This window comes from Lynx canadensis, chromosome D1, assembly GCF_007474595.2.
Source record: "Lynx canadensis isolate LIC74 chromosome D1, mLynCan4.pri.v2, whole genome shotgun sequence".
Classification (NCBI taxonomy): domain Eukaryota; kingdom Metazoa; phylum Chordata; class Mammalia; order Carnivora; family Felidae; genus Lynx; species Lynx canadensis.
Genome location: NC_044312.2, coordinates 113886108 through 113910327, shown reverse-complemented (window position 1 = coordinate 113910327; position 24220 = coordinate 113886108). Strand labels below are relative to the sequence as shown.

General features: G+C 61.2%; 1 protein-coding gene across 11 annotated transcripts in view; it reads left to right on the top strand.

The window, feature by feature from the left end:
- The window catches only part of KCNQ1 (potassium voltage-gated channel subfamily Q member 1), a 321029-nt gene that overhangs the window by 11852 nt on the left and 284957 nt on the right, over positions 1–24220 (top strand). Inside the window, exon 1 of one of the 11 annotated variants that reach the window (XM_030331337.1) lies at positions 1124–1189. The exons of the other annotated variants lie outside the window; for them this stretch is intronic. Within the exon in view, the coding sequence (XP_030187197.1) occupies positions 1142–1189 (48 nt within the window). The 5' untranslated portion in view covers positions 1124–1141. Of the gene's footprint in view, positions 1–1123; positions 1190–24220 lie in introns of those variants that run through there. 11 annotated transcript variants of the gene reach the window in all.

Sequence of the window (24220 nt, the reverse complement as noted above, 5' to 3'; positions counted from 1 at the left end):
GGCAGCTGTCCCTGGGGCCACTGGCACCGTGCATGTGTGTGGGTGGTCGGTGGGGTCAGTGTTGGGCTGTGATCTCTGGTGCTGAGTCCTGACTTGCCTCCTCCTCCTGACTGGCCTCATCGTGAGCTGAGCACCTGCCATGGGGCTCCCTGCAAAGGCCTCAGTTTCTAGAATGTACTTCCTGCTTCCTCTTCCTCAGAGCAGAATCAGCTCTGATCGGGGAGGCCGCTGTCACAGCCCCATCAGGTCCCACGAAGGCCCCCTGTTACCAGCGGTGAGCCAGCGCTCACGCACGCGACCATCCGTGCCCTGGGTGTCGCGGGGCTTAGGACCCAGTGACCCCACCCGAGAACCACATGGCTCAGGGTGGCCCGAGGGCAAGGGGGCGAGTAGGGCCGGTGGGAGGGTGGCCCCTGCTTGTGGAGCGGCGGCTGCAGTGGTCAGAGGCGCCCAGAGGTGGAGGGGACACCGAGGCCTGCCCAGTGTGTCCAGCAGCCACGCAGCGTCTTTGCAATGAGGGTCCCGACCTGGTCTGAGCCTCTCCAGCTGCTGAGGAGGGGGCGGGGGCAGGAGAGCAGAGGGCAGGGGGCCTTGGGGGCAGGGGCGGGAGAGCAGAGGGCAGGGGGCCTTAGGAGATGTGGGGAGTGGGGCAGATTCCAGGAGGCCCCGGTTTGCAGGTGACCCCAGTGGGGAGTCCTGACATTGTCTGCTCTCGGCTCATCCCTGACCGGCTGTGTGCCCTTGGGTGACCAGTTGACCTCCCTGTGTCCCTGGAGGGCCCATCATTCCTCACCGGGCAGGGGACGAAATGGGGGGCTCTGAAAAGCCCCTGCGGTCCCTGAAGGTGAGTCCCTGTGTTTCCCCCTGGATCGGGGCCCGCTCAAGGTCCTGGCGTGCAGCTCCCTGGAGACGCAGCACCTCCCGGGCAGCCCTGGAATGTTCTGGCTGCCCTTGGCATGAAGGGGGATGGGCAGGCTGGGGGCTCTGCAGGCTGGTTGGCCTTGTCCCCAGGGGTAGGCCCCGCCTCCCCGCTCTTATCAGGCCTCTGCCAGGCGCCCGGAGCATCCACAGGCCTTTCCAGCCTCTTCTGGGGCAGGGGTGGGGTGTGGGGTGGCAGTCTTTGTCCCCGCTCCCCCACCCCATGCCCAGACAGCGCAGGCACTCGGAGCTCCGGGAGCGGCCAGCCGAGGTCTGAACCGGGTTTGAAAGACCCAAGGCTCCGAGCGGGGGCCTCCCTGCTTCCTGAGACCCCAGGACGTTGCCTGGGAGGGGTCCGTGGGTGCCTGGCTGCCACTCAGCGGCTGCAGGCGTCCTTCCCCACGGGCGGCCATGTGCCCAGGAATGGCTCGGCAAACCCGTCACAGGGAACACGGGAGCCGGCACCGAGGGGCCCTGTGTCCCGGGGCCTCCTTGCTGGGCACTAGAGTTGGTCTATTAAAGGCGGGCCCGGGACAACGGGCCCCGTCTCTGCAGCAGGATGGACCGAGTCTGGGTAGGGCAGGGGCAGGACACCTTGCGACAAGTAGAGCGTGGCCTGGGCTTGACCCACGCGGGAAGGCGGTGCTCTCTTGACAGCAGATGGCGGGCACGGCTGCGTGGGTGGATCGTGAGGGGTTCCTCGTGGCCACGCTGGGCGTGGATCCTGGGTCCAGGTCTACTTTGAAAACATCGGTTGTTAGAATAGGCAGCGAGAAGGCCCCCGGAGTGTTTTCTGGCTCTCCCGGGTCAGGTTGAGCAAGATACGGGGCCAGGAGGGTGACCTGGGGCCGTGCACTGGTGGGCGCGGAGCGCCGCCTGCCGATTGGGCCCCAGACAGGCCTGGGTCCTGCCTTTGGGGAGCCCGGGGGGTTGGCAGTTGGATGGGGCGGGCAGGGCTGCTGCAGAGGGGGCCCCAACCTCTCTCGTGGGGTCGGAAGCCCACGGCCCATGTTGGGGGCCCTGCTCAGCCCAGGTCTGGAGTGGGCTTCCTGCCGAGTGAAAGGACAGTCTGGCTGACCCCTCGCAGGTGGGCCCGACATGGAGGTTGGACACCCGTCTGGGCTGGGGGGGGGGGGGTTGTGCCCAGAGACGAAGGGAGCCGGCTCTGTGGCGGGGGGAGGGAAAGGGGGCCTGGATGGCAGGCTCATGGCCAGCACTGTGGCCCTTCCCTATGGGACAGACCTGTGAGGCCCAGGGTTCGGGGTAGGACACCGTGATGGTGGGGGGGTTGGGGGTTGCCGTGTGTCCAGCCACAGGGCCTGAGACCGCCTGGCCGGTGGGGGTGGGCACCTGTCTCCTCTGCTGGCCATCAAAGCGGGTCACGGCCTGAGAGGGCACAGACACTACTCAGCGTCACACAGCTGGCGGGTGGCAGGCTGGCATCGGACCCCATCACGTGACTCTGTCCGGCGTCCCCCTGACTTGTTCTGCACAGCGTCTTACCCCACGCCAGCCCCTCGCTCTGGTCCTGCTCACGGCACGGGCGCTGGACAAGCGGTCCCCGGGGGGCCGTGGGCTGGGGGCATGCTGGGTGTTGGGCCCCGACTGGAGTCCCTCCCCAGGCCGGGGGAGACCTCGCCCTCCCACCTGGATGTCCCCAGGGTAGCTCAGACTGAGCCAGGGACACTCTTGGCAGGTGCCCAGCCTCTTCTTGGGGAGACTGGCCCAGCCTGCCAGGGGGGCGGGGCAGGACGGTGGGGACAGAGATGCAGGAGACCTGCCGGCTCAGCGATCTGCCTCCCAGTGCTGTGCTCCTCTGGGGAACTTCCCAGCCGGTGGCGTCTGAACTGGGGAGAGGCTTTGGGAGGGGGTGGCCGTGTGGGCAGAGACCAACACGCGCCCCTGATGCTTATCGTGTGGGTCGGGACAGCGTGCCATCGGGTCCGGAGCCTGGGTGGTCCCTGGAAGGACGGCACAGCCTAGCTCCTCACCAGCTGTGCCTCCCGGAAGCTGGGAAGGTCATTGTCGGCCTGGCACGCCATGGCAGGGGCTGAGCGCTGCTGAGCAGGTCTGGTGGCACATGCCTGCCTTGTAACCTGACTCGTCCTTGGGGGAGCCGGTGACTGCCTCGGCTTGTCTCCCGGCGGGGAGGGCACCGACACCAGCCGTCTAGAGGTGCCCCAGGCCATCAGGAATGCATTTGACTTTTCCAGAGGTGTCTGCTCAGGCCAAATCACCTGCAAGCCTGGACAGTGACCTTCCTTGTTAAGGAGATGGAGGAGTGCTGTGGCCGTGCTGCCCCACACGGCGGCCTGGGGAACCCAGGCCAGGTTGGAGAAGGGGCCTCCTGCCGCCTGCTGGTGGGGAGCACCCTCCCTCCCGCCCCAGCGCCCCCTCCGTACCCCGTGGTTCCCTGGTGCCCTTCCCGCTTGCAGGAGGAGGGCTCACCAGGTGAGAGTCACGGAGGAGACGGAGGGCTGGGGTCTTCCTTCCCGGTCCTGGGGCTGCTGTCTGCAGAGGGCTGAAGGTCTGGCCAGTGTTGCCCGTGTGGTGGTTGGGGCCTCCCTGCTCGGCTCCACTTGTCCTGGAGTGGGAGTGACGATGGCGTCACGGACGCCTGCCTGGCCTCGGGGGTGCTGGCCTTGCCCGGGGAGATGGGGTCCCCAGGAGCCAGAAAGTCCTTTGGGGACCTTACTGCTGTCAGATGTCCCCTGCGGCTGGGCCGCAGGAATGCCGGTCAGGGTTGCCCGAGGCTCCTGCCAGGTGGGCGTAGGGAGAGAGGCTTCCTGCCCTCGGGGTGGGGGGCCCGGGGGGGGCCCCAGCCCCGGCAGCCCTCTGGCCCGGGGCTTGCGTGACCTCGAGGCCTCTGCTGTCTTATCTGGAGACAGCGATCGCGATCGTTTTCGGTTTAGGGGGCAGGGCTCCCCCACCTCCGCACTGTTGACGTTTGCTCCGGACGGTCCTGGGGTTGGGGGGCTGCTGTGGGCTGTGGTGTCAGCCCCCCTGTGGCCTCGGTGCCCACCACACGCCGTTAGTCTCTGCCTCCGAGTTGTGGCAATAGAACCTTCTCCAAACGTTGCCCAATGTCCCCGGGAGGCAGAGCGTGGGGTTGAGAACCTGGGCTTGGGCAGTAAGTGGGGGGCGGGGGGGGGGCGGGTGGGGGGTGATGGTGGAAGAGGTGAGCACCCTCAGGCCGCGAGAGCACCTGGCGGGGAGAAGCCCCAGCCTGGCCCCGGCTGCCCCTGGGGGTGGCCCTGCTGGGCACAGCGGCTACCGTCAGGGGGAAGGCTGTGGTCAGCTGGGAGGACGGGCCCAGGGCAGTCAGCTGAGCCGGCGGCCTGTTCCCCTGGCTCTCCGAGGCTGGTGGGGCTACTGCCTTCTGTGGGTGCCGCCACCCCAGGAGAGGCCCCTGGTGCTCCCGGGAGAAGAGGGAAGGGGCGAGATGCGGCCGTTCGGGAGCTCTCGGCCTGTGGGGACCGCTGACCAAAGGCTGAGTGGCCCCTGCACCGTGCCTAGCTCAGGACCCAGCGACATCCAGGTCAGACCCCCCGGTCTTACAGGGTTGATGCCCCCGGTCGTTGGCCCATTCTGAAGCCTCCAGGGGGTCCCAGCCCTGGGGTGGGACTTGGGTATGTGCCTGGAGCCGGCCCTGCCCGCCTGGGCCTTGGTCCTCCCAGCCCTGCCCCCCCCCCGGGCCCCAGCCCCCTTCCTTGCTGGTGTCCTGTGTCTATGGTTTCGTGCCACGTGGGGCCCAACTCATCTGTCCACGCTGGGGGACGGGCCTGTGTCCGGGAGCGCCCAGCAGGCAGGGGGCCCCCGAGGACCCGTGCCGATACCCCGCGCATCCTGCCCCGGGCCCCACGGCCCGCCTGCGCCTTCTGCGCCCAGTCTGCCAGGCGGAGGCCAGGGGGCCTGCTGAGATTAGGCTCCGTGGTCTGCAAGGCTCAGGGGGCCGAGGGGCCCCGCCCACGTGTTCTGGACAGGTCACGGGGGGTGGGATCACCCTGTTCCCGCACTGTTCACTGCCCGCCTGCCCGGGGACCTGCCCCGCCCCCAACCCCGGGGCCAGGGCCCGGTCGCGGTGCTGAGCGAGACCTAGTTGGGGCCCCGTGCGTATGCAGGGTGCTCAGGGGTACAGGAGCCCGAGGTGGGCTCTCACGGGAGGCTGGGCTTGAGTGGGACGCTTCAGATAGAGGCAGGAGGGGGGCCTCCTCAGGGGGCTGAGAGGCAGGCAGGGTCGGTCAGCGGGCCTGCGGAATGGGTATCCTGGGGGGTGGGGGTGGGGAGGCCCCTGCAGGGCCGGTGGGTTCGTCCCCCCATGGCTCCCGGGGGTGGGGCTGAGCTGTGGGTACCCCGTGGCGCCCCAGTGCCCGGCAGGAGGTGGGTACCCTGGAGAGGTCAGGGCTGACCCCGTGTCTGCTCTGCCTGTTCCCACCCCTCGGCCTGGGTCAGCAGGGCCAGGGTGCTCTCGCAGAGGATGTGGTGTGGCCACGAGGGTCAGCTGAGGAGCCACGGGAAGGCAGATACGGCCTCAGGAAGTAGCTCTTGGACACGGGGTCTGCGGAGCCATTGAGATGACATCGAGGTGTGGGGGGGGCAGGGGAAGCCGGCCTCAGAACCGAGGGGGACAGAGTGATATGGGCAAATGGTCCCTTGCACTCGGCCTGGTAATAACCTTTCTTGTGCACGGACCCCTCCTTAGCAAGGCTTTCTTCAGAGCGGCTGGATGGGTGTGCGGGGGTGAGGCGTTGGGCCCATCTAACAGGTGTGGAGGGGTGAGGCATCGTGGTCCTGGAGTTGGACCACGTGGCAGGCATGCAGGGGCGAAGTGTCGTCCTGGGGTTGGGCCCGTCTGGCAGGTGCGCAGGGGCTCCCTGCCATGGTTGGGTTGGCGCGTCCCTGTGACTGACACGCTGAGCGTCTTTCCGGGTGTCGTTTGCCGGCCGCGTCTCTCCCGCGTCTCCCCTTTCCTCTGTCGGGAGCACGTGGGTGGTCTGTCTCCCGATGGCGAGCCTGGGTTGCGTTCTGGACGCGAGTCCTCCGTCACCGTTGTGCCGGGCAAAGACTGCACTTGGTGGGCCCGTCTCGTGCCCGGAGCCGTCTGGCGGGGGCGACAAGATTGAACTCTGGGTGAAGTCTGAGAAACCCCCGAGCAGCCCAGATCTGCGCTTTCTTCCAGACCTTGGCGGTTTCGGCTGCGGCTTTAGGCCGGGGCCCGTGTGGACTCCGTTTCCGTGTCAGGCGTGAGCTGTGGCCTGAGGCTTCTTGTGAACGCGAGTCCCCGAATGTCTGTCCGCCCCTGCCCTCAGGGGCACGGCCCTCACAGCGACCGCAGCACCGGGGACAGGGTCCTGGAGCCCCTGGTGCGAACAAGCCTTGACTCCCTCCACGCACCTGTGGGTCACTGGAGGGTCAGCAGACCCAGCAGAAGTCTCCGTGTCGCTCTATACACCATGAGCCCCCAGGACTTGGAGGGCCCGGTGGCCCTGATGGTCCTGGCCCTGGGTTTTGACCATGGCAACACCGTGGCTGTGTGTGTGTGTGTGTGTGTGTGTCCCTCATTACACAGGGCAGCCTGTGCATCCCGGGGTTAGGCGCCTGCACGCAGAGAGGGAACATTGAGGGCTCTGGCCTGGGGCTCGGGGTGCTGGCCTCTGCCCCTGATGGAGGGGAGGCTGTCGTGCTGTGGGTTTTGGGTCCCTGTGATGTGAGTGTGTGGGTGGGGGTGGCCAGCTCAGGTTCCTGCCTGCCGCGTGTGCTTGGCCAGGTCGCTCGCCGGGCCCCTTCCCTGTCTGGGGTACCCAGGAGACCGGGCCTCTCCTGCCACGTCCCCCGCTTGTTCGAGGAGCTCATGTGATAGTGCTCTGTGTACCCTTTCCACACCGTCCTCAAGGGCATTGGGAGGACACCTGACATTCCCGGGGCCGCTGTGGGGCGACAGGACTCCCAGCTCTGGGCCAGGACTCGACCCTGGGCTCCTCTGACCCCACAGCACCCCCCCCTCCCAACACCCCAGGGTACCCAGGTGGCCATGAAGAGAGGGCCTCTTGGTGAGGGGGTGGGTGTGGGCTGGGGCGGGGATGACTTTGGGGGAAGAGCTTCCTGCCCCTCCCCCCAGTCTTGGCCCCTGGTGGGGAGCACCTTCCACGCGGAGTGGGCACAGAGTCCCAGGCGTCTCAAGCCCCCCGTTTGCCCCAGGGGAGGCTCCCACCTGTGGGTTTGACTCCGGAATGTTCCGTGTGTGGCCGAGGGAGTGGCTGGTGTGGGCCAAGGAGAGCAGGCAACATGTTGGGGGCAGGCCGGGGCAATTCTGTTATTTTTCTCCAGTATTTGTACAGTAACCAACAAACGGGGACGGAAGTTGGGAGCCCGTGGCGTCCGGGACTCAGAGAGCGTTGGGGGCCTCATCAGGGAGGGAGCCTGGGTGGGGGTGGCGAGGTGTCCTGGCAAGGGCCCCGGGGACAGGGCTGGGGAGGGGTCTGTGCCGGGGGCCCCAAGAGGCAGGGCCGTTTCCCATCGGGTCTGGACTTGTGTCCCCAGTGGTGGCCAGGTGCCTGGCGTGGGACGGATGGTTGGTTGGGACGAGCCGGCATGCGTGGCCTGGTGTCGCTCTGAACCCATCGAGAGCCTTCAGATTCCTGAGGCCCTGATGCCAGGGAGGGCCAGCTTGCCAAGATGCCCCTTGCCTGGCGGGCGTCACCCGAGAGCCCTCTGGCAGGGCAGGGTGACCTGCCCCCGGGAAGCCTGGGGACAGCAGCACCTTCGTGTCTCCTGGACTGGACGTCCTCCTGCCCCAAACCTGCCAGGAGGCACAGGGGGTGGGGTGGGCGGCCAGGGTCACAGGGCAGTGGCTGAACCCCGTGCTCTTGGCTTGGGCGTGGTAGGCACCGGCACCCCCTGATCGGGAGCCCCCAGCACCTTGTCTGTGGGACGCGCCCCACCCTGCAGCTGAGCAAAGGAGGCTCCCGGGGCCAGGTCCCAGAGCACCGCCAGAGGTCGGGGCATCTGTTTGCCTGGTGGGGGTGCCCTCGGGGAGGCCGGGCAGCCAGGCTGAGGTCTCTGGACCTTCCGTGGTGCGACGGATGCGCCTGCTGGCGCCTCTGCCCCTGCCCTGACAAAAGGCGCCGGCCTCAGGTGTGTGTGGGGGGGGGGGGGGGGGGGGGGGGCCGGAGACATGCTCCTGGGACGGAGGGGCTCGTCCCAGCCGGTGCTGGTGGCTCCCTGCAGCTGCTGGGGCTCAGGTTCGCTAGGAGGAAGGATGTGCTGGCGGGAGGGCCATCATGGCCCCAGTGGATCGTGCTCCATCGCGGCGGTGGTGGTCAGCCTGACCGCGCGTGGACCCCAGACGAGTGCCGGGCACTTATGCGGGCTCCCCACCCGGAGCCTCCCCACGGCGCCACACGAGCCTTGTCACAGACGCGGAAAGCCAGGCCCGGGCGCCCCGGCTGGCTGGCGAGGGGCAGAGCCAGATGGGAACCCGGGGTTGGACCTCAGAGGCGACCTCCACGTACGTGTGTGCTTCAGAGCGCGTTTATTGTGGTCACCCAAAATGGGCCATCCTGGCATACAGCTCAGTGTTCCGAATTCCCCAGCGTCTCCGTGGCCCGCACAGGAAACCCCTAACCCGGCAGCAGCGAGCCCTCTCCCCGGGGCCCCGGGCGGCCCCCGCGCGCTGTCTGTCCCTCTGGACTGGCCTGTTCCGGGCACTCGGCGTGAGTGGAACCGTGCAGGGCGCGGCCCCGGCTGCCTCCACTTACCATCGTGTTTCCAGCTTCAGCCGGCCGTGACAGGTGTCTGCAGGTCAGGGCTGTTCAAGCTGCGTGGTGTTCCGTTGTGAGGACGGGAGATGTTTTGTGGATGTGTCCTTCCGTCCGCGGGCGCTTGGGCTGCCTTGAGTACAGCCGCGCTGAACGCGCGAGTTTCTCTTTCTTTGGCGTCTACACCCGGGGGGTCGGGCTTGCCGGGTCACGTGGCTGCTGGGCCAAGCTGCCCGTCGGGCCCCGCCCACAGCAGGGCCCCGCCCACAGCTTCCACTTGCGGGGGCCGCCCCCAGCGGGTCTGGGTTTCGGGTGGCCTCGGCTCCCCCCAGCCCCCCGCTGCCTGCCCTCCGACTCCCACGCTCAGGCCCCGGCTGGAGTCCCTTCTGCCGTCCCCTCCTCGCCCACCTGGACCCCATCGTGCTGGGCGCCCAGGCTCTCCCGGGACCCGTCCCCACCCTGCCTGGAGAGCCTACCCTTCCATCCGTGAAACTGCTCGTGGGCCCCCCTGTTTGTGGTGCCCGTGGATGTCAGGCCCCCAGTGTCCACCTGTGATGAGGTGCAGCCCCTGAAGGCCGAGTCCAGGAGAGAATGTCTTCCAGACCTAGACCTGGGGAGGAGCCAGCCTCCTGGAAGACGGCAGGAGACCCCGCCCCCTCCGCCTCCCCTCCCCCAGTGGGGGAGAGCAGCCCCCCCCTCGGGCCTCCCACAGCTGGGGGGCAGGGGCTCTGAACTTCAGAATCCCTCACCGGCAGCCCCACATCCTTCCTCCCCTCCCTCCCCTCCCCTCCCAGCGGGGCTGGGTGCCCCTAGAGGTCCTCACAGGGCACAGGGTGCCCGTCCTTCCTGACTCAGCTCGCGCTCTCTGCTGGTTCTCCCGCAGCATCACCTCTGCCCCAGACAGAGCACAACTGAACCTGCACCCCCTTCCCCAGCTCTGCGGCCCCCACCCCCCACCCCCACCTCAGACTGGCTTTTCTCCCCTGCCCCAAAGGGCCAGACATCTCTGTGCATGTAAACCGTGCTGAGAGCCGCTTCCTAAAGGTCTGCATTTTAGAATGGATTGAAAACAAACTCAAATATGTGCTGCCTATAAAAATATCACGGAGCCGGGAGTGGCGTCGTGGAAATAAAAGAACGGCTGAAGGTTTTCTTTTTTAAAAAAAATTTTTTTAACGTTTATTTATTTTTGAGACAGAGAGAGACAGAGCATGAATGGGGGAGGGGCAGAGAGAGAGGGAGACACAGAATCGGAAGCAGGCTCCGGGCCCTGAGCCATCAGCTCAGAGCCCGACGCGGGGCTCGAACTCACGGACCGCGAGATCGTGACCTGAGCTGAAGTCGGACGCTTAACCGACTGAGCCACCCAGGCGCCCCAAGGCTGAAGGTTTTCAAGTAACTGCACCAGGAGAGAACAGAGGCGCGGCCTGCATCTGGGACAGAGAGTTGGGGCAAAGAGGGTCATTTCCGTTGCTGGTATATGGTTCAATCATTGGACGCACGGGTTGTGCCCTGTGAGCAAGAGAGCTGCCCTTTACAATGTTCCCAGGACAGCCACAAAAGCGGATTTTATGCCAAAGCCAAGATAGGTTCTGACTTGTAAACTTGTGTTCCAACGGATCGGAGAAACTTCTCGAGACGGTCGCTTATTTGGGAAAAGACATTAAGTCAGAGCCCAGCCAGTAGGAGGTGTCTCAGTAGATACGGAACAAGCCGGAAAGGCCACCGAGGGGCCCCGGGAGGTATGATGCGTGCAGGGTGAGGCGCGATCGGGACCCTCCACGAGGTGGCCCCGGTGACTGCGAGGCCGGTCACGGCACAGCCTCCGTTCTGTGTGCTTGAACGTTTCCGAGTGCGGGGTGGGGAGCACGAGAGAGAAGGCGCTTCTCTCCTGGGGAGCCTGTGGCCGGGCGACCTACGCCTCCAGGTCCTTCCCCGTCCAGGACGACACCGTGGCCACCAAGCAGCTACCCACCCGCTTCCACTCGGAGCACAGTGCTGACCTCCAGGCCTGGCGAGGACCCCCAAAGAGGCGACTACAGACCGGCCCTGGGCGCAGGCGGAGGTGGAGAATTTGGCTTAAAACAACAGCACGTTAAATCCCGAAGTGCGGTAGGAGAGGCCATCACACAACGTGCGGGCGATGCGTGGAGCTCAGGGGAGAAGGCCGGGAAGGTTGGCTCCCTGTGGTCGGTCATCGGTGGGGACCCCACCCTGGTGGGCAAAGCCAGAGCAACGGGAGGGCTCGGTACCCGGCCTCAAAGCATCTCCCTCGGTGGTGACGAGCAGAAGATTCGTCCTTGCGGGATGAAATGTGCTGGTGCCACCGTGCCCGACTGATCAAAGTTAACAACCCCAGGAGGGGCCAGACCGACCACAGGAGCCCCCAAGTGGACGTCCTCAGCCAGCCGAGTTCTTGCCAAAGACCCAGAACCTGAACCTGATCGTGAGGACACATCAGGTGGACCGGGGTGAAGGGCGCTCTGCGCAGTAGCTGGCCTGAACTCTTTGCAAATGTCAAGGTCAAGAAACCGTAGGGAGAAGCTACAGAAGCGTTCAGATTACAGGAGTGTGAGTTACGACAGGATGGGGCCCGGCCGCGGGGCGCTGGCCCACGGGGCTGAGCGGTGGCGTGTGTGTGGCCTGTTCCCCGATTCTCACGCCGGTCCTGTGGTTACCAACCGGAATGTCCTTGTTCCTGAGATACGGGCAAGGAAGTATTTGGCAGAAAGCAGACCTACCCCCAGATGCTTCCGGAAAACCTGACGGAGGGAAGGAGGAGGCGGGGGAGAGGGAGGGCGCAGGGCAGGAAAAGGGGCGTCGTGAGCGCTGGGGAATCTGGGCCAAGGGTATTTGGGGGTTTCTCATGCCGTTCTATCCTGTAAGTTTGCGATTAAACCGTATAAGTAAAGAGTTACCAGAAATTGCCACGACCACCCTGGGTTTCTCTCCTGACCACGGGCGTGGGCGGCTTACTCTTCCGAAATGTGCTGATAGGACACGTTGAGTCACTGGTGCTCGTTGAAAGCACGTGATCATTTCAGTAGCTGCTGGAAAGCTTCTGGTTATCTCCTCAAAAACATAAGGACGCGTTTTTTTTAGAGGATCACCTTTTCTGATCATAAAACTCAGACACGTTGAACGTAGACCATTCGGAAACTTGAACGAAGTAATTACAATTGCTTATTGAACCCTCACCCGGCGACGCCTGCTGTGGACTCCCTCCCAGTCCTTCCCCAGCTCGGTGGGTGTGCGTGCGTGTGTGTGTGTGCCCACGTGCGCTCCTGGGGTGCACGAAAGAGTGCGTGCCCGTGGTGCGTCCGTGGTGAGCGGAAGGGCCCTGGCCAGCTCGCCCCCTGAGCTGTGTGACCGTGGGCTGTTTGCTGTTTGTGCCTCAGTTTCTTCCTCCACGAAATGGGGACGAGGCAGGCCCTTGCCCTACGCGGCTGCTGGAGGCGAGGCAGCCCCTTTGGAACATGCTCCGATTCGCGGCAGCTCAGAGGAGGCCCTTGGCACCTGTCACCACGTGTATCTATCTGCACGTGCGTATTTACGTAAAGACCTGATAAAATGGGGACGATGCGAAACCACTCGTTGCTGATCTTGCATCACTTGACTCGGGGCAAGTGTTTCCCACGTTCTTTTTTCACACGTGACGTTTCAAGGCTGCCTAGCGGTTCTGCTGGGGGACCCAACAGAACGGATCCTGCCTCCGGTCCCCCCGTTGACAGCCGGCTGATTTCCCACTTTACTCTTCTAAGATTCTGATGCACATCCTTGTACGTTCATTTTTGCCCGGAACCTGGATTATTTCCTCGCAGGAGATTCCCCGGCGGGATCAAAGGGTTCCCACGTTTTTATGGCTCTGACACCTTCCTCCAAACTGCCTTCCGGGAAGCTTTTCCTAATTTAGCCTCCCTCCCTGAGGCTGGACGGCCCTGGGGTTTTTTTCTACCCTCTCTAAAGCTGGGTATTATCGTAAAAGCACTTTGCCCTTTTGATGAGGCAAAAATAGCGTGTTGTTTGTAGCGGGGGGAGCACTTTCATGTGGATCGTATGTTAGTGGTTGAGTCAGCCGCCCGCGGTGCACCTGTGATGCACGGGGCTGACTTCCAGGTTCCGGGAGGACTGAGTTAGTGAGACGGGATCGCTGTCCTCCAGGACACGACGCCCCAGAGAGTAGACAGGGGCTCGGGGAAACAACAAGGGCATGAGGTGGCAAGAGCTTGAGAAGGCGTGAAGCGGGGAACGGGGAAGAGAGCACGGTGGCTCTGGTGCCCTTTCCTGGGGGTGGTCCGGGGCAGCCCCTCAGACTGGGTGGTGGTTGAGCAGAGACCCGAGGAAGCGGGCCGTGCCCACTGGTGAAGGAGGAGGGTGCGGCCAGAGGAGACGGCGTGTGCTAAGGCCCTGTGGTACAGTGTGCTTGGCGCACGTGAGGAGCAGCAAGGCTTGGGGGCCGGAGGGGGGCCGGGTCACGAGGGTGGGCCCGGGCTGTGACTCTGGGAGCACTGGGGACACCACGGGGCCTGAGTGACGGGTGCTGAGATCTGTCCTCTCAACTTTTGTACTTTCTGGTTTCGGCCTTTTGTTTGGAGATAAGCGCAGATTTTTCAGAAAAGCTTCCCAATGGTACAGAGCGCCCCGCAGGCTCCTGCCTCAGCCTCCCCTAGTGGGAACACCCTCCTGAGCCAGACACGTGGACGAAAAACAGGCCACTGACGCTGGTGTGTTCCTACCAACAAGGCTACAGGCCGTGTTCGAATCCCGTGGGGTTTTCCCGCTAATGTCCTTTTTCTGCTCCGAGATCCCCACGCTGCATTCAGGGGTCTCCCGCGGCCCCTGGCGGCTCCCCTGGCGTCCCCTGGTTTTGTGACCTGCGCGTTTTTGATGAGCACCAGTCAGCTGTTCTGGGGTCGGTCCCTCCATCTGGTTTGTCTGATGCGTGTGGTGATTGGACCGAGGTTGTGCCTTTTGGCGAGAGCAGCCGGGAACACCGCTGGGCCCTGAGCGGCGCCTCGTGCCAAGGGTATGTGACACGGGTACGTCTTATTCCTGGAGACTTTGCCCTTGACCGCTGGGGTAGACGTGTGTCCTTCAGGCTTCTGTGCCGGAAACTCCTATTCTTCCCTTCTGTCGTTAACGAATATTTTGAGGAAGACGCTCGGAGACGTGGCAGGTAGCTCTTTCCTCCCCAAACTCTGCCCTCCGAGTCCAGCGTCTGTCAGCAGCCCTGGTGAGCGTGGCTCCTTCCGTGGCATCTGTCTGACGGGGATTTCCTATCCCTGCTCTCCCCTCCCTGCTTAGTGACTGGAATTTGTCCCTAGGGCGAGCGTCTCTTCTCCTCCGCTCATTTGTTTGGAGGTTTGTTTATATCCGTGTGGCCTCGTGGACATTGATTTGATTTATGGGTGATCGTCCAATACGATCACTACTGACTTCGTGGCTCGACTCGTCCAGCGCTGGGCACCGGGAGCCCCTTCGGGTCAGCTTCTGAGCCTTCCAGCACGCCCCGTCTCGCTGGAGCACTGGGTGTCCCTGTGCCCACCCCCCCGCCCCCGGGCACGCTCCAGGCTTCTCTTGCCTTGTCCCTTGTCTGGTCCATCCACGTTGTGGCAGGTGTCACGGTGTCCCTCCTTGTCAGGGCTGAGTGACAGTCCTGTGTGTGGACGGGCCACGTCCATCCATTTGTCTGTCGGTGGATGCAGGTGGCCTCCGTGTTTGACTGTTACGAATCCTGCTGCTGGGATCATGAACGCACAATTACCTCTTCGAGACCCTACTTTTAATTCTTTTGGGGACGTACCCCGAAGTGGGGTGGCTGGATCAATGGTGACTCCGTTTGTAATTTTTTTGAGGGATCGTCATACTACCTTCCGCAGCGGCCGCGCCCCGTCCCCTTCCCACCATCAGAGCACGAGGGTTGGTTTCCCCGCAGTCTTATCGACACCTGGTCTCTCTCGTCTTCTGATGATGGCCCTTGTGACAGGCGAGAGGCGACGTCTCCTCGTGGTTCGGATGTGTATTTCCCGATGGTCAGTGATGTTGAGTGCCCCCTGTTGGCCATCTGCTGTCTTCTTTGGAAAAATGTCTGTGTGGGTCCTTGGCTCATTTTGAAATCAGGTTCTTGAGTTTTTTGCCGTTGAGTCGTGTGGGTTCCTTGTCTGGTTTAGATGTTAACCCTTTATTGGATGTGTGGTTTGCAGATGTTAGCTCCCATTCCCAAGGTTGCCCGTTCATCTCGTTGCTGGTTTCCTTGGCCACGCGGAAGCTTTTTAGTTTGATGCGGTCCTGTTCGTTTATTTTGGCTTTTATTGCCTTTGCCTTTGGTCTCAGATCCAAAAAAATCATCTCCAAGACCGATGTCAAGGAGCTCACTCGCTGTGTTTTGTTCTAGGGGTTTTACGGCTTCACGTTGCACACTCACATCTTTAATCCATCCTGAGTTGATTTTTGTGTGTGGTGTGAGATAGGGGTCCAGTGTCATTGTTCTGCACATGGCTGTCCTGTGTCCCCAGCACCGTTTGTTGAAGAGACGGTTCTTTCCCTCTTGTGTGTTGTTGACGCCTTTGTGACAAATTAATTAACCATAGGCGTGGATTGATTTCTGGGCTCTCTGTTCTGTCCATCTCTGTGTCTGTTTTTACGGCAGCACCAAACTGCTCTGCTGACCTGAAGTTTTGTCTCAGAGTCTGAAGTCAGGAAGCGTGATGTCTCCAGCTTTGGGGTCTGTGGTGGTTCCACGCACCGTTGAGGATCGTTTTTTCTGTTTCTGTGAAAAATGACATTGGGATTTTGGCAGGGATTCCGTTGACTCTGTAGATCGCTTTGGGGAGCATGGCCATTTTAACGATATCAATTCCTCCAACCCATGAGTGTGGGACGTCTTTCTAGTTATTTCTCTTTAATTTCTTTCACCAATGTCTTCTACTTCTCGGTGCACGGCTCTCTTACCTCCTTGCTTAAAAGTATTGCTAAGTATTTTATTCTTTTCTTTCTGATGTTTATTTTTGAGAGCGAGAGAGACAGAGCACGAGTGGGGGAGAGGGAGACACAGAATCCGAAGCAGGCTCCAGGCCCTGAGCTGTCAGCACAGAGCACGATGCGGGGCTCGAACCCATGAACTGTGAGATCGTGACCTGAGCTGAAGTCCGATGTTTAACCGACTGCGCCACCCAGGTGCCCCTCTATTCTTTTATTTTTTTATTTAAATTTTTTTTTTCAATGTTTTTATTTATTTTTGGGACAGAGAGAGACAGAGCATGAACGGGGGAGGGGCAGAGTGAGAGGGAGACACAGAATCGGAAACAGGCTCCAGGCTCCGAGCCATCAGCCCAGAGCCTGATGCGGGGCTCGAACTCACGGACCGCGAGATCGTGACCTGGCTGAAGTCGGACGCTTAACCGACTGCGCCACCCAGGTGCCCCTCTATTCTTTTATTTTTTTATTTAAATTTTTTTTTCAATGTTTTTATTTATTTTTGGGACAGAGAGAGACAGAGCATGAACGGGGGAGGGGCAGAGAGAGAGGGAGACACAGAATCGGAAACAGGCTCCAGGCTCCGAGCCATCAGCCCGGAGCCTGACGCGGGGCTCGAACTCACGGACCGCGAGATCGTGACCTGGCTGAAGTCGGACGCTTAACCGACTGCGCCACCCAGGTGCCCCTCTATTCTTTTATTTTTAAAAAAATACTTATTTATTTTGAGAAAGAGAGTATGAGCAAGGAAGGGGCAGAGAGAGAGGGAGAGAGAGAACCCCGAGCAGGCTCCACACTGTCAGCACAGAGCCTGACACGGGGCTCGAACTCACCGATCGTGAGGTCGTGACCTGAGCCGCAACCAAGAGTCAGATGCTTAAGAGACTAAACCACCCGGGTGTCCTGGGATTATCTTCTTGATTTCTTGTTCTGGTACGTCATTATTCGTGTGTAGAGACATAGCTGGGTTTTGTATGTTAGTTTTATATCCTGCGACTTAACTGAATTTGTTTAACAGTTGTTTGGTGGGGTCTAGGGTTTTCTACCCCTCATATCATGTTGTTGCAAATGGAAACAGTTTTACTGCCTCTGGTTTGGATGCCTTTTATTTTTCTTGCCTAATTGCTCAGGCTGGGACTTCTAGTCCCATGTGGAATATGAGTGGTGTGCTCCTGATCTTAGAGGAAAAGCGTTCAGCTGTTCACCATTCAGGAGGATGTCAGCTCTGGGCTCGTCCTATGTGGCCTTTATGATGTTGGAGTACGTTCCCTCCATACCCGATTTGTTGAGAGTCTTTACCATGAAAGGATCTGTCCGTGAGTTTTGTCAGATGCTTTCTCTGCATCTGTAGAGCTGATTGTTGACTTTATCCTGCATTTTTTAAAAAATTTTTTAACGTTTATTTATTATTGAGAGACAGAGCATGAGCAGGGGAGGGGCAGAGAGAGAGGGAGACACAGAATCTGAAGCAGGTTCCAGGCTCTGAGCTGGCAGCACAGAGCCCGACACGGGGCTGGATCCCATGAACCGTGAGATCATGACCTGAGCCGAAGTCTGATGCTTAACTCACTGAGCCACCCAGGCACACGTTTTGTTAATGTGGTGCATCACGTGCACTGATTTAGGGATGTCGAGCCATCCTTGCATCCCTGGAATAAACCCCACTTGCTCATGGCGTGCGACCGCTTTTGTGTATGGTTGAACTTCGTTTGCTGACGTTCTGTTGAAGGTTTTTGCATCTGTGTTCATCAGGGATGCTGGCCCGTGACTCTCCTCCTTCCTTGTAATGTCCTTGTCTGGTGTTGGTGTCAGAGTAATGCTGACCTCAGGGAACCAGGGTGCGAGAGTTCCCTCCTCTTCTGTTTTCCTGGAAGGGTTCAAGAAGGATTGGCGTTAGCTCTTGAAACGTTTGGTGAATTCCCCAGGGAAGCCATCTGGCCCTGGGCGTTTCTTTGGGAAATTTTTGATTACGGTTTCAATCTCCTTACTCGTAACTGGTCCGTCCAGATTTTGTTGCCTGACGATTCAGTCTTGGTGGATTGCGGTTCCCAGGAACTCATCCATTTCTTGTGACCCTTTGGACTTCCGTGTAATTAGTTATTATGTCTCCTCTTTATTTATGCTTTTATTTATTTGAGTGCTTTCTCCCTTTCTCTTGGTGAGTTTGGCAAAAGGTTTGTCTGTCTTGGATGTCTTCCCCCAGAGCCCAGGTCTGAGTTTTCTTCCTCTTTGTTTTTATCATTTCAGACTGTGTTTCATTTCTCCCTGCTGCAATCTTGGTCACTTCCTTCCTTCTGTTCACACCAGGCGTAGTTCTTTTTTCAGTTCCTTGAGTGTAAAGTGGGTTCTTCTTAATGTCGATGTTTCTCAGGACAGACTTTCCCTCTGCACTGATTTTGCTGCATCTTGTAAGGTGTGGTGTTTGGGTATCCATTTTCTTTTTTTTTTTTTTTTTTAACATTTATTTATCTTTGAGACAGAGACAGAGCATGAATCTCTTGAGACAGAGACCCTCTGACAGAGGGTCAGAGAGAGGGAGACACAGAATCCGAAGCAGGCTCCAGGCTCTGAGCTGTCAGCATAGAGCCCGACGCGGGGCTCGAACTCATGGACCGCGAGATCATGACCTGAGCTGAAGTCGGACGCTCAACCAACTGAGCCACCCAGGTGCCCCGGGTCTCCATTTTCACCGGTCTCAAGGCCTTTTGTTTTAATTCCCGCCCCGATTGCCTCTTGGCCCACGGTTGTCCAAGAGCGTGTGGTTTAATCAACACGCACACGTATGAATTTCACAGTGTTCTTCCTGTAACAGCTTTCTAATTTCGTACCACTGTGGTCAGAAAAGATGTGTGGTATGATTTCAGCCTTCTCACGCTTAGGAAGACTTGTTTTGTGGCCCAGCATGCGACCCGTCCTGGAGCGTGTCCCCCGTGCGCTCGAGAAGAGCGCGCACGTGTCCCGCTGCTGCTGGTGGGGACGTCGTGTGTGTGCCTGTGGGTCCGCCTGGGCTCCCGTGTGGTTTGCATCCAGTGTTTCCTCACTGACTGTCTATCGGGACGATTTGCCCATTGTTACGAGCGGGGGATTGAGTTCTGGGCTGTGATTGCATAGCATACGCATCCGTCTCCTTTCAGATCGATTTGCGTTTGCCTAATGTATCTAGGTGCTTCTGTGTGGGGTGCGTAAATATCTGCCGGTGGGGTGCGTAAATATCTTACGTTCTCTTGTGAGTTTGCCCTTTGATGGCCTTCTTTATAGCTTAATGCAACCTTGGGCTTGAAGCCTATCCTGCCCGATGTGAGTCCGGCTGCCCCTGCCCTCTCGTGGCTTCCGTTTGCACAGGCTTTACCTCTCCATCCCTGCACCTTCAGTCTACGTGTGTCCTCACGGCCGAAGTGCGTCTGTTGCGGGCAGCGCAGAGTTGGATCGTGCCAACTTTAAATTAGGTGGTGGCAGTGTTGACTTGAGGAGCTCGAAGATTTATTTACGTGTACCCTCTCCCGGTCTAGGCGGTGCCTTTCCACTTTACTGATGATGTCTTTGGCTGCACAGAAATTTTTCATTTTCACGCGGTCGAACTGATCTATTTTTGCTTTTCTTTCCTATACTTTTGGGGTCATGTCCGAGAAATCACTCCCAAGCCCAGTGGCAGAAAGCTTTTCCCTTATGCCTTCTTCTAAGGGTTTTCAGTTTAGGGTCCTACGTACGGGCCTAAGTTCATCCTGAGTTGATTTTAGCGTCTGGTGCAAGGTTAGGGCCTAGTTTCATTCTTCTGTGTGTGAACGTCCAGTTTTCCCTGCACCCTTTATTGGAAAGACCGTGGACACTCGTTTGTGACCGTGTATCCTGGAAATCACCCTGTCTCCACTCATCCACGCCTTCCGCGTTGTCTGTCACGGCTGCCTGGGACCTCGCTGTGCGACGCGCCCTCGGCTCCTTTACGGGCGTTTAGGTCGTTTCCGATGTTTGGCGACTGCGGACGCCGTTGCGGTGAATAACCTCGTAAGCTCGTATTTTTGCATTGTCGGAGGTGTGTTTTCGGGGAGGTGCCTGGAAGCAGGGTGCTGGGGGGCAGAATGAGCAGGTCATGTTGTGAGGCACGACGACCAAGTGTCCCCGCAGAGAGCCTGGGCCCCGTGCACCCCCAGCCGCAGACGAGAGGAGAGTGCCAGCTTACTCATGGGGTGTTTTCACGCTCTTGTTTCTGGCCAGCCTGATAGCTTTGTGGTTTTTTAACGATTCTTTTAATTTGTTATTTTTTTATTTTTTAGATAGAGAGAGCATGAGCAGGGTAGGGGCAGAGAGAGAGAGAGAGAGAGAGAGAGAGACCAACCAAAGCAAATTCCACATTTAGTGCAGAGCCCGACGCGGGGCTCAAATCCGTGAACCATGTGATCGTGACCTGAGCCAAAGTCAAGAGTCAGATGCTCAACCGACTGAGCCACCCAGGTGCCTCTGATGGCTTTGTTTTCATCTGCGTTTCTACGATTATAATTATGCTTTGGACGTTTTTCATACGCCTGGAGGTCACGTGAGTGTGTATTTTTGGATTCGTGTCTTTTTCAAATTTTTTTCTATTGAGTTTTTGGTCCTTGGTCTCTTAATTTTTTTTTAAGCTTATTTATTTATTTTGAGAGTGAGCGAGTGAGCATGAGTGGGAGAGGGGCAGAGAGAGCCTCCCAAGCAGGCTCTGAGCACTGTCGGCATAGAATCCGATGGGGCCTCGAACCCACGAACCGTGACCTGAGCTGAAACCAAAAGTCGGACACTCAACTGGCTGAGCCTCCCAGGCGCCCCGGTCTCTTCATTTTTAAGTCCTTTATATTCGGGGAACATTAGTCCTTTGTGGCCCGTGTTGGGGATTTCTTCTCTCAGTTGGCCATTTGTCTTCTGCCTTTGTTTCTGGTGCTTTCGGTCAGGAAGAAAGCTTCAGGCCCGCCGGTCCTGCGTTCCGTTGCCGCTGGTTCGTGAGTCACGGTGGAGAGCCGTTTCCCCACGCCGCGTGCGAGAGCGGTTCACCGTGTGTTCTTCTAGAAGATGGGGGCTTCGTCCCCTGCGTGCCATGCCGTGTCCACGTGGAGTTAGCGTGTGCGATCTAAGGTCACCTCTTTCCGGTGGCCGTCCAGGGCCCTTCCTTAGCCGTCCGGCCTGCTCACCGGCCCTCTGGCCTCTGGGAGCAGCGGGGGCAGGGAGACCAGAAGGCTGACGCTGGGAAGGGCTGGGGGCCACTTGGCTCAGATTGGGATGAGAGCGAGAAGGGAAGGGTCTACCACCGAAGCTAGGAGTGTTTTCCGGGAGAGGGGGCAGTGGGGGCAGGACCCGAAGGGTTGCCTCAGCACCTGGGCACGTGGGGTCTGTTTCTGAGTCGGGGAAGGCGCCGGGGTCAGGCGGGGACGCGGAGCCCCGTGTGGGATGTGTCCTGTTGCAGGCCTTTGCCGGGCAGCCGGGTAGGAGGTCAGGGAGCTGGTGGGAGCTCAGGGGAGGGCCTGGCTGGGCTCCTGGGTCTGGATAGGTGACAGGGGAGCAGGGGCCAGATGGCACCTCAGGTGACGGTGAGGAAGGGGGAGCCCAGGAGGGCGGGTGCCCTGACAGCAAGGTGAGTGGGTGCAGAAAAACAGGGCAAAGCATCCGGGGGTCCTAAAGGGTCTCAGACCGGCCTTCGGGGGCCCCGGAGGCCTGGCTGCCCCTGGGAGCCGCCCTAACGCCACGTCCTCCCCGAAAGCTTGTGGATCCTGATTGAGCGTCCGGGGGTGGTGAGACCCAGGGATTGGGGTTCCCACCTGGCTCCAGGCTGGGACCCCGGGGACTGGCCTCACGGGGCCAGGGGGGCCCTTGGAGCAGAAGCTGCGGGGGACACAGCCCTTCTGAGTTCTGCCCCTGCCCCATCCTCCGCTGTCCCCCCCAACCTGTGATGGCCTCGGTGACCGCCCTGGCTTCTGTGACAGCAGCTCACTGGACAGGAGGGACAGGCAGGAGCTGTCAGATTAGCGCTGCTTTTCTCCTGGCTCACCGGGCCTGAATGTTTAATTCACGCCGCCTCCGCACCAGTGTGCCCCAGGACGTGGGGATTGGGCCGGGCCCGCAGACCCTGTCCCTGCCCCCGTGGGCGCTGGGAGGGGAGCATCTCAGTCACAGGATCACACCAAGCAGAGAAACAACGCTGCAGCTGAGCAGGCAGGTGTGCATCACCGGGCACTTGCGTGTGGGTTGTGTGAGGCACTTGCCTGAACAGTCCAGGAAGGCTTCCCGGAGGAGGTGTCGCTCGGGGTGAACTCGAAGCTTCCAGATCACTGCAACACCCGCCCTGTAACGGGGGCCCCTGGGGAAAGAGCCGGTCTGCGTGATGAGGAAGGAGTGTGGCACACGGCACAGATTAGGGAACAGCAGACATCTAATGGTTTTTATCTGCTGATTCACGAGACAGAGAATTTCAGGCTTTGACGTCCTGCAACATGTCGTGAGAGGTGGCTGTGCGGCAGACGGGATGCCAGGGCCCTCATACCTGGCAAGCCCTGCCCCCCCCCCCTCCCCCCCCCGTCCGAGGCCTGCAAGGGCTCTCTGCTCTGTTGTGACGGGTTTCTGGAAGGCTGGTCGGCGCAGCGTGGGGCGTGCTCAGTGTCCCGGGGAGAAGTCTGTCCGCGGGCAGAGGTCGGGGGAGGCAGGGCAGCGGCGGGCTGAGGTCTGGGCCGGCGGCTCAGAGGATGTGCAGGCTATTCCGGGCGGCAGGCAGGAAGCGGCCGTGCTCCGGGCGGCTGCGGAGCGGTGGGAGCCAGCTGTGGGCATCTCCGGTGCCCACGTCGGTGCTCCGTCCCAGTTGGCTCTTCCCTTCCTCTGCTTTGTTCCCTCCTCGGCCACGGCCGGGAGACAGTCCCCGGACTGAGAGGGAAGAGGGGCTCTCGGGGGGGACGGTCGGGGGGCGGCCCCGTTTGGGGCATGCCCGCAGAGGTGAGCAGCTCCCACCGCGTCTGTCTGAACGTGTCCCGGCATGGCCTGTTCCCTGGTGTTCAGAGGCTCCTGGCGTTTTCCTCCTGCTTCCGGTTGCTGCGCAAGAGAGCAGAGCACGGCTGCCGTCACCCCACCCTCCCCCCCCATCCTTCCAGTCAGGGTCTCTGGGGCCCCGGCCAGGTGCTCAGCTGGCAAATAGCTAATGCCAGCCCAGAGCCTGTGCCCACTGATCCTGGGAGGCCTGGCACGGCTCGATGCCTCTTCCACTCCTGAGCCAGGCCTTCCCCTGAGCGCCTGCCACAGGTGGCCCTCCCGGGCCTTCCCTGACCCTCCTGTTCTGGCCTCAGGGCCTTTGCATGACAGTCCTCTCCCAGGCCTAGCTGCATGTCCCCAGCTCCTAGAGCAGCCCCCCCCCGCCCCCCAGCCCCAGCACTGTGACGGCCCCTTTCTGTCTCCTTGGGGTGGCTGTCACTGTTCCCTTTGATTTGTAGATTTGTTTTCTAGGTTATTGTCTCTTTTTCCCAAGCCTGCCTCACTCCTGGAAGCTGGCCTGGTGCCAGGCGCGCAGACCGGGCTTTCCGTCGGGGCCGGGATCGGGGCGGGGAGGGCGGGAGGCCCCGCCGGGCCGTGCAGGCAGGACAAGGAGGGTGCATTTGTGTTGAGCCCCTGGGGAACCACAGGAGGGCTTCCTGGGGGCGCCGGCTGGCACCAGAGGATTCCTGCCCCTGAAACTCCAGAGGGACCAGAGTGGCCTTGCGGGCCCGGGCGTCCTCCGTGGTCAGCCTCCACGTGGCAGGGACCTGGCTCAGCCAAGTCCCACTCACTCCTCGGCCTGGGGACTCGCCCTCCGTGGCCGGTGGCTGGGGAGGGTGACGGAGGAACGTGTCCCTTGTCCCCCAGCCTTGGCCAGCGGGCTCTTTCCGGGGGCCGGGGATGCTGACACAGAAATAAAGCTGCTGTTTGCATCCGGCGTTGAGTAACCCACGCCCGACGGTGAGAGAGGAACGCCAAGGCCCCCGACCCGCCCGCCGCACAGCTGGCCGCCTCCCCCCTCCGTGCTGGGAGCGGCTCCCGCCTCGGCGAGGGCGGGACCCGGTGGACAGCGCCACGATGCCCGGCCCGCGGGGCACGGGGGCACCTTGACCGCGTGCGGGGCGCGGGCCCCCGTCCGCGTGGGGCCCTTCTGACGCCCAGGAGCCCGGCGCCGTGCGCTCGCTGGCGGGGCGGGGGCGGGGGCGGGAGGAAGTCTGAGGCCAGCTGGACAAAGAGGAAGCGGGCACTGCCCGGAGGTCACACCCCCCGCGAGGCCGGCTCCGGAGGGCGAGACCTCATCTCGTCCGGGGAGGCGGCGGGGAGGCACCCTGCCACGCGCCTCACCCCTGCCCCTCGCGGCTGGGCCCTGGGTGGTTGCCGGGTGACACGGGACTCGTGTCCCCCTTGCTGAGCCCACGCGGGGCCCCTGCCCCTGGGACAGGAGCAGCTGAGGGGCTGGAGGTGCGGCCGGCCGTGCCGCCCCCCTGCCCCTGCCGTGCCCAGGGCCCCGGGCACACGCTCACCCTCCGGGCCCGCCTGCTGCAGCGTCCCCTGGGGCCAGCCTGGAGGGCCGGGCCGGGCCCACGACAGGC